The 9635-nt window shown below is 44.4% G+C and overlaps 1 protein-coding gene across 1 annotated transcript; it reads right to left on the reverse strand.

The window, feature by feature from the left end:
* Positions 1-765: 765 nt before the first annotated feature.
* LOC129696419 (cyclin-O) lies at positions 766-5423 on the reverse strand. The gene is made up of 3 exons (XM_055634300.1): positions 4894-5423; positions 4209-4394; positions 766-1790 (listed from the first exon to the last, which is right to left on the reverse strand). Exons 1-3 carry the CDS (start codon positions 5317-5319, stop codon positions 1314-1316), a joined length of 1089 nt encoding a protein of 362 aa, XP_055490275.1. The 5' UTR covers positions 5320-5423; the 3' UTR covers positions 766-1313.
* Between the last annotated feature and the right edge of the window lie 4212 nt (positions 5424-9635).

Here is a 9635-nt window from a genome sequence, read left to right on the forward strand (position 1 = left end):
TTGAGCGGAAGGGGTTGTTTCCGTGCTGTGTAACTGTATGTGACCCTGTGATTCTTTGACTCCCGTTATGGCCAAACCAGATGAGCATAGACGAGTTTCCCCACGTTCATTGGTATCCCTCAACCAAAATCAATCAAATGTGGCAGATGGTCATACAGGTTTTTTGTTCGCAAATTGAGGGCAGATGACTCCCATTTGGGCTCATTTGGAGTCATTTGGCTCCCATCTTTACCTAGAGAGTGGTGGCTGTGTGGAATGAGCTTCCAGTGAAGGTGGTGGAGGCAGGTACGTTTTTATCATTTAAAAATAAATTGGATAGTTATATGGATGGGAAGGGAATGGAGAGTTATGGTCTGAGCGCAGGTATATGGGACTAGGGGAGATTATGTGTTCGGCACGGACTAGAAGGGTCGAGATGGCCTGTTTCTGTGATGTAATTGTTATATGGTTATATGGTTATTATTATATTTGCTTACATTACCGGGGTCACTGTGTTAAATGACTGTAAAACCTCTTTGTGAGGAAATGAAGCATCCCGATCCTGGCCGCTATAAATCAAATCCGACCATGTCCGTCTGTTCAGTGATAGATCAGATGAGATCCCCCATCCTGCTGATCTGACTGTCTCACAGGTGGAAGATGACAACCTGGGTACCACAGGCTGAGGTAGGAATCGATACATTCAGGAGAGAGTGGGAGGTGGTGGATTGAGTGAGGGATTATGAATGTCCTGTTCAACATTACACCCACGCAACACTTAGAATGTAATTGGAATGACAGCTTTATTAATTACTGAGTCATTTGTTGTCGCGAACTGTCGGAGACTGTAAACATAAACATCTATCTGAAACACAATAATTCTAAACCATAAGACTAATGAAAATAATTTAATGGCTAGTCACATGATTTTACCATACCGCGCAAATGCAATGTCTTCAAATACATACATTTGCCATGTAGATTATTTACAGATTACAGTTGCAGTGTTCTACATTAAATATCAGTGCATTAGGAGGGCGAGGTTTCAATTGCTCTGGATTAATGTTATCAAGTTTTCAGATTGCATTTACCTCCCTGATCGAAATCTTTTATTTACATTTCGGCATCATTCGAATCTACAAGTAGTAAACAATTTGATCTAGCAGAGATTTAAGTGAGAAATATCCCTCACAAATGTAAACTAGCACCCACATCAATTTCCACTTTTCTTTTTATATCTACGTGTTCAAATTCGATGCCATTTTATTCAGCAAATGTTGACGTATCTCTCTTGGTGAAACAAGAGACCACAGTACAAGAACGGGTGAAACAGTTCATAATTCAGTGCTGAATTCGCCGTTTTTCTCTTCAAAGGCCTGATCGGATGCCAGTGCCTCCTTGTTCAAAGCCACCAGTAGCTTCAGGGTCTCCACGCAGTCCTTCAGCGCGCTGGGCGGGTAATCGCCGAAGTCTAGGTCGACAAGTTGGTCAGGATGTAACATGCGATCGGCCAGGCTGAATGCAGAGATGGCCAGCAGGGAGGGCGGATACCCGTTGAAGGAATAGTCGGCGAAGCTGAGCTCGGCAAAGCGCCTGGCCAGACGGCCAGTCCGGGGAGCCCTGCCGTCCACCTGTTGATGCTGCGGGATTTTATTGGTGAAATACTCCAAGAAGAAGTCCACGCTGGGAGCGGCCAGCTGGAAATTGAGTTTGAGCAAGATGATGCACTCCAGGTTACACAACTGCTCACGAGTAAAAGCAGCGCAGCACAGAGCTAGCAGTTGTTTGATTCTCGGCGGGTATACTTCAACCTGTGGGAAGAGAATAGATGGAAATAGGTAAAAAATAAGCTAAGTGTGGATTTAGTTTTCACTGTTGCTACCATTTACTTTCCGTTTGCCTGTGTTGGCGGTAATATTTTGTTATCTGGGTCAGGATGTAATGGGTAGGAAGGAACTGCGGATGCTGGTTCATACTGAAGATTGACACCAATTGCTGGAGTTATGCCCCTGGCCCACTTAGGAAACCTGAACGGAAACTTCTGGAGACTTTGCGCCCCACCCAAGGTTTCCGTGCGGATACCGGAGGTTCCCAGAGGTTTTTGTCAGTCTCCCTACCTGCTTCCATTACCTACAACCTCCGGCAACACCTGCAACGCCCGGGAACCGCACGGAAACCTTGGGTGGGGCGCAAAGGCTCCAGAGGTTTCCGTTCAGGTTTCCTAAGTGGGACAGGGGCATTATTACTCAGCAGTATCTCTGGAAACATAGAAACATAGAAATTAGGTGCAGGAGTAGGCCATTCGGCCCCTCGAGCCTGCACCGCCATTCAATATGATCATGGCTGATCATCCAACTCAGTATCCCGTACCTGCCTTCTCTCCATACCCTCTGATCCCCTTGGCCACAAGGGCCACATCTAACTCCCTCTTAAATATAGCCAATGAACTGGCCTCGACTACCCTCTGTGGCAGAGAGTTCCAGAGATTCACCACTCTCTGTGTGAAAAAAGTTCTCCTCATCTCGGTTTTAAAGGATTTCCCCCTTATCCTTAAGCTGTGACCCCTTGTCCTGGACTTCCCCAACATCGGGAACAATCTTCCTGCATCTAGCCTGTCCAACCCCTTAAGAATTTTGTAAGTTTTGGAGAAAGGGGAATATGTGACGTTTCCGGTCTGAACTCTTCCTCGGCTTTTTTTGTTTAACTTAAAGGGCCTGTCCCACTTACGTGTCCTTGGCACGCAAATTACGCGACGGTCCGGCGAAGGTCGCGCGCGACTTCATGCACCCGCACAGACGTCTGGAATGCGTGGCGTCATTTGAAGATGGACACAAAGCTGGAGTAACTCAGTGGGACCGGCAGCATCTCTGGCGAGAAGCAATGACCTTCCTGTTGGGGGTTGGATGTGTAGAGCTACTGAACGCCCATAGTAAAGATAAGGGAACGGGGGCCTGGAAACCGAAAGTTACTAGTAAGGGGGATGATATAGGATCGAGGTATGTGGAAATGATTTTAATGGGGCAGGAGCAGGTAGAAACAAATTGCCGAGGAAGGGTTCCGACACGAAAAGTCACCTATTCCTTTTCTCCAGAGATGCTGCCTGGCCCGCTGAGTTACAACAGCGTTTTGTCTCTGTCTTCAGAATGTTGTGGATTTGATGTCCACACTAGCGTCTGGTAGGTTGACATTCAGTCACCTATGGGCATAACCCCTTTTTGCTCACTCGGGTCAATCTGAACAGTCCCGTGGCCTTATATTGAAACGACCAGGGAAATGTATCTGTAATCCGATTTAATCAGTTTTAATTTTGCTTCGCCAAGTCAATTGTTGTTTTCTCAACCAACATCATACAAAGCAAAAACACAGGCGAGACTGAGACGTTCGTCTTGCAAATCGTTGACATGCGCTTTACATTCTCACTTCTGAAACAGTAAGGGATATGATATGATGGAGAATCGAAGGTTACACTGTGTAACCAGGGATATGATGGTGATCACATGGTCAGGTGTCATCATTAATGCACAGAGCAACACAAACCCATCCTCACTCTGTCAACTACAGCTTCTTGCTGCGAGGGCGGAATTATAGAATGGATTAAACAGAATAAAAAGAAAAATGCCCCGTAGATCTAAAAAATACTTAATGCTTATGTCCAATGCTCATGTGCTGAACTATAAGAAGTATAAGTATAACATTCAGATTCAGATTCAGATTCAATTTTAATTGTCATTGTCAGTGTACAGTACAGAGACAACGAAATGCATTTAGCATCTCCCTGGAAGAGCGACATAAATGTTAGTATTGGTTTCAACATACGATTTACAGCGACGTGAGGCTATATCGCTTTTGTTCTCTTGAGGAGGTTAAAAGAGATCCTAAACTCCCACCGTTTATGGCTCAGTACACTCGATGTCTTGACGCTGTGGTAGGTAGAACCTGGTTTGTGTGTTTGCCTGCAGTAACTTATCTGATGTCACCTGCAGCCATGCGTGTGATTTCTAATAGAGAGCAAGTCAAATGTAAGGGGAGAGTATACAGTGACTAGCAGGACCCCAGACAGCATTGATGTCTAAGTCCACAGCTCCCTGAAAGTAGCAACACTAGTGAAATATGGTAGAGGAGGGAGTATGGTACGAATGTGATGGAGGGGAAGGGTGGGGGGGGTGGGTGGGGGGGAGGGGATTCGAAACAAAGATGGGTTATTGTCCTTTCATTACTTTCGTACTCACTTGTTTACAGGCAATGAGCAGCGAGGTTACTCCAACAAGTTGGAAACAATCCGAAGCCACGGGCGTTGTTTTGAGGAAACGGTCCATTATATTTACAGCGAGGCACAGCGATTCAAAACAGAAATTAAAGTATCTGTGAACCGGGATTAGCCAGCTAACGAGTTTACACCGATCTTCCGCGGTTACCTGTGAGGAAAAAATAACATGTACAATTATTTATGTTACATCAGCGGTGTCATTGTTTGTGCTGTTTCTTTTTCCAACTACGGAAGCTACCCAGACATTGAGCATCGACTCTGCTCCATCTTATTTGGCCATGTTTGCAGGAAGAACAAGGTGTCGGACGGTGGGGTGGCGTTTGGTGGCGATTGCCTGTCACAGAGATACGATTCGACGCGCCACAAATACAATTGGACAATCAGGGAATGCATAACATAGTTGTAATGCACAACGTACAGCGAGTTAAGTTTCCTGACCCTGGCCACGTGTGGAAATAGTCTTTCGTTTCAGTGTCAGCAGAACATTATTACAGTTTCCAAATGTTGGTGGGTGTTAACGATTGTCCATTATTATTTAATTAACAACGACGCTTAATTATGAATCATTAATTGACAACATTGGAAATGATGTGAAAAGGAATTTGCCGTTGTGGTTTCAATTCCCATAGATTGCTGTCATTTCTTACCTGAGGCTGCCGGGCGAGACAGTTCCGCGGATGGAATTTTTCCTCGGATTCTCGTTTAAAGTGGTAACAGTTCTCCCCGTAGTCTGTGAAAAGCTGCCAGTCAAGTGGAGTGGTGAGCCGGTGAGGGGAGCGGCTGCTTCTGCGTGCGGGACTGCTACAAGTTGCATCTGAGGGGCTCGAACTAGGCGACTGGTCGGCACAGATGCCGCTGTCGCATCCGCTGGAAACGGTGCCCTGTTTTCTGTATCTTGGATATCTGGCTCTTTTAACCGGGGCCCTGGCAATGGCGCTGTCAGGAATTGTCTCAGCCCTCTCCTCGGGTGTATCATCGTCATTCACGGTGGCCAGCCGCTTTCTTTTCGCCGGGCTGGACTGATTCAGCTCTGGTTGCAGAGAGAGCCCTTCGCTCATAGCGGTTGCAACCATGAGTGTAGTGCTGGGGAGTTGTAGGACGGAGGTCTCATTCTGAATCCTACGTACACTTCTCGCCAGATCAACCTCGCGTTATTGGTCCGGCTAGTTGAAACGTTGGCAGATTCCCCCTCCCCCTCCCCCAACATCACCCAACCCCAGGTGGGAAGCAGTTTTCCCGGTTAAATGACCGCTCAACGTTCATTCCCCCTCCCCCCTCCCCTCCCTTCCCTTCATCTGTGGTTGGCAATAGTACTTCAATATCCACGACACGCGTCCACCTGTAGCATGGCAACGCGCTGAGTTGTCAATTTCAGCTGGGCTGATCTACCCGCCAGCTGAAGCTCCTAAATGATCCCAGTTAGACTGCTGCAGAGATCCCGGTAGTTTAGCCAGAACACCAGAAATATTAAACAACACACCCTGTTTAACAGCTAGCAACGCGAGACAAACTGATCGTGATATGAGCAGTGTTAAATGAACCGATGCAGTTTTCAACGTAATGGGAACAAATGATTCTCAATGTTCATCGAGCGGAGCACGATCTAGATCAATTTCATTTTCCAAATCAAAGCAACAAAGAAGCATCTGAACTTCATAGAAGAAAACCGCGAGTGTTGAAATTGTTTTAAGAAAGCAGGACTATGTAAATATCACTAGCTGGTTTTTTTCTTTTAGCAAACGCGGATAAATAAAATGTTAGGAAAATCTTGTTTAAAGTTGTATGAACATTTGACATCATATATTCATGTTTCACGACTTCAAATAAATGGCACCGTTGTATAAGATATAGACATATATAATTGTATCATATCTAGTGACGTTTACATATTCCAAAATCTATGGGATTAACTAGATTACTGAATATTGCTGGTGGTTCTAATGTACATCACAAAATCAATGCGATAACGGGAGTAAACACGACTTCCAGATTATAAAATAACGCGCCTACCAACTCGGATTACTTCTGTAAAATCATTGTGCTGTCCTGTACAAACCTGAGAAGTACGCTAAATAAAAAAATCTGAAGGATGTTGAAAGTTTTACTGTTCTTATTATACGGTAAATATTATTGCAATTTACTGGTTTATAAGGTGTTTATATAGGTGTAAAATAAACGGCCTTTATTTTACACACTGCCTCTAAAGCATGCATTGTCAGCCAGGAGCCCATTGAAATGTATGGGTTCTGTTGTCCTGACAGTTTCCATCCGTCATATACAGAGCAGGGGAATAAAAGGGGAGCGGGAGTTGCCGCGCTGGGCGCAGTGAAGGAGCGCTCCCCTGGGGAGTGATGTCAGACAGCAGAGAGTCGCAGTTTCTCTGAACAAACACAGCCGGACTGACTGCAATCCGAGCCCGGGCACATTCCAACCCAGCACACAAAGGCCCGAGCTACACACACACACACAAACACACACAGCTAACTACTGGCCCCACCGTAAACGCTTCACCGAGTTGATGGGATTAACACCCAGAGTGCAAGGGAAACCGCACAAGCTGTTTCTTCACTGAGACGGAAATAGTCGAACTCGTTTTTCCACCTTCACTATAATTCCTATTTTCACGTCATTACCCGAAAGTGCTAATTCGACCATTAACACGATCCCTTTAAATGGCTTTTGTTGATTGCTTTCAAATAAAACGTACCCAATTGTCACCTCGATGCAAGGATAACCAGAATGAAAAACGGAACTCCGTTTACAATCTCATCGTTTAATAACAACTGAGTATAAATTCAAATAATTAGGTGTGATTAGAATTCAACAAATACAATATAAACCGGTTTGTGGAATCTCTAAAACCGATTCTCAATTCAAATAAAAGAAATACTCTTCGATTCTTCAAATTGGCCTTGTAGAATAACACACATTAGAGAAGAATAGACGTCAATATGAACAGTCATTAAATGTGCTCTCGGAATGAATGGGTAATACTGACAGTTGTATGCTTGTAAGTGTATTTTAATGTCTTGGCAAGATAATAAAGATATTATAACCACAGTTGATCATAAATATGAAATAGCATAGCTATTTAATTTTAAATTGATAACATACAGAAATCATCATTAGATACGAGTGAGTGTCAGAAGACTGGCTAATGTTTAGTGTACATAGATTTTAGCGACTAGTGGGATACCGCAAGGCTCGGTGCTGGGACTGCAGCTATTTACAATATACATCAATGATTTAGATGAAGGAATTCAAAGTAACATTAGCAAATTTGCAGATGACACAAAGCTGGGTGGCAGTGTGAACTGTGAGGAGGATGCTATGAGAATGCAGGGTAACTTGGACAGATTGGGGGAGTGGGCAGATGCATGACAGATGAAGTTTAATGTGGATAAATGTGAGGTTATCCACTTTGGTATCAAAAACAGGAAGGCAGATTACTATCTAAATGGCCTATTCCATTCGCTCCATAGATGCTGCTGCACTTTTGTCTACCTTCGATTTTCCAGCAACTGCAGTTCCTTCTCAAACACTATCTAACTGGCGTCAAGTTGGGAAAAGGGAAAGTACAACGGGATCTGGGGTGGCCTTGTTCATCAGTCTATGAAAGTAAGCATGCAAGTACAGCAGGCAGTGAAGAAAACGAATGGCATGTTGACCTTTATAACAAGAGGAGTTGAGTATAGGAGCAAAGAGGTCCTTCTACAGTTGTACAAGGACTAGTGAGACCATACCTGGAGTATTGTGTGCAGTTTTGGTCCCCTAATTTGAGGAAGGACATTCTTGCTATTGAGGGAGCGCAGCGTAGGTTTACAAGGTTAATTCCCGGGATGGCGGGACAGTCATATAATGAGAGAATGGAGCAGCTGGGCTTGCAAACTCTGGAATTTAGAAGGATGAGAGGGTATCTTATTGAAACATATAAGATTGTTGAGGGTTTGGACATGCTAGAGGCAGGAAGCATGTTCCCGATGTTCGGGGAGTCCAGAACCAGGAGCCACAGTTTAGGAATAAGGGGTAAGGCATTTAGAACGGAGATGAGGAAACACTTTTTCTCACAGAGAGTGGTGTGTCTGTGGAATACTCTGCCTCAGAGGACGGTGGAGGCCAGTTCTCTGGATACATTCAAGAGAGAGCTAGATAGGGCTCTTAAAGATAGCGGAGTCAGGGGATATGGGTAGAAGGCAGGAACGGGGTACTGATTGGGGATGATCAGCCATGATCACATTGAATGGTGGTGCTGGCTCGAAGGGCCGAATGGCCTACTCTGTGCCGACAATGATGCCAAGTTAAACTGATATCATCTGCCTTTACATGATCCATATCAGTCTATTTCCTGCACTTCAATGTGTCTATCTAAAAGGCTCTTGAACACCATTAAGATATTTGGCCTCCATTTTCCCCCCCCCCCCCCCCCCCCCCCCCCCCCCCCTGGCAATGCGTTTCAGGCCTCCACTACTCTGTGTAAAAAATACTTGCTCTGCACATCTCCATTAAACCTTTTCCGTCTCATCTTATAACTATGCCCTCTAGTGTTGGACATTTCCACCTCGGGAAAACGTTCTAACCCTATCTATGACTCTCATGGTTTTATATACTTCTATCAAGTCTCCTCGCAAATACATGTTTTATTTCCAGAAGCAAACCCAATCCAGACCAATCCAGCTCTCCCTGTAGCACAAACTCTCTAATCCAGGCAACATTCTGGTTAACCTCCTCTGCACCCTCTCCGAAGCCTCCAAATCTTTTCTGCAATGGGGGTGACCAGAACTGCATGCAATACTCCAAATGCAGCCTAACCAAAGTGCTTTAGAACTGTATCATGACTTCCTGGCTCTTGTACTAAATGACCCTTGCAATGAAGGCAACCGTACCACATGCCTTCTTTACCACACTATCTATTTATGTAGCAATGTTACAACATTTTGAGATTTAAAAAATCAAGTCTGCAATTTATCCCATCAGACAAAGCATAAAAATAAGTTTAATTTGACACCTAATTCCAACTCAGTATCCTGTACCTGCCTTCTCTCCATACCCCCGGATACCTTTAGCCACAAGGGCCACATCTAACTCCCTCTTAAATATAGCCAATGAACTGGCCTCAACTACCTTCTGTGGCAGAGAATTCCAGAGATTTATCACTCTCTGTGTGTAGGTTTTAGAGCAATTATATTTTCTCCTCCATATGAATTATATCAGACAATTGGAACTGCTTTCTTTTCCTTGAATTGAATTGAATTTATTTGTCATTCAGACCTTTCGGTCTGAAAGAAATGTTGTTGCTATGCAGTCATACATATAATAAAAGACAAAAACACACAATAAACATAAATTTAACATCCACCACAGTGAGTTCACCAGGCACCTCAACACTGTG

Source organism: Leucoraja erinacea, chromosome 1 (genome assembly GCF_028641065.1).
Source record: "Leucoraja erinacea ecotype New England chromosome 1, Leri_hhj_1, whole genome shotgun sequence".
NCBI lineage: Eukaryota > Metazoa > Chordata > Chondrichthyes > Rajiformes > Rajidae > Leucoraja > Leucoraja erinaceus.

Coding starts and splice junctions, on each gene's coding strand:
- LOC129696419 (XM_055634300.1), bottom strand. CDS start 5,319: ATGGTTGCAACCGCTATGAGCGAAGGGCTCTCTCTGCAACCAGAGCTG. Junction 4,395..4,893: donor GTCTCGCCCGGCAGCCTCAG/GTAAGAAATGAC, acceptor TTTTCCTCACAG/GTAACCGCGGAAGATCGGTG. Junction 1,791..4,208: donor TGCTCATTGCCTGTAAACAA/GTGAGTACGAAA, acceptor CTCTTCCCACAG/GTTGAAGTATACCCGCCGAG.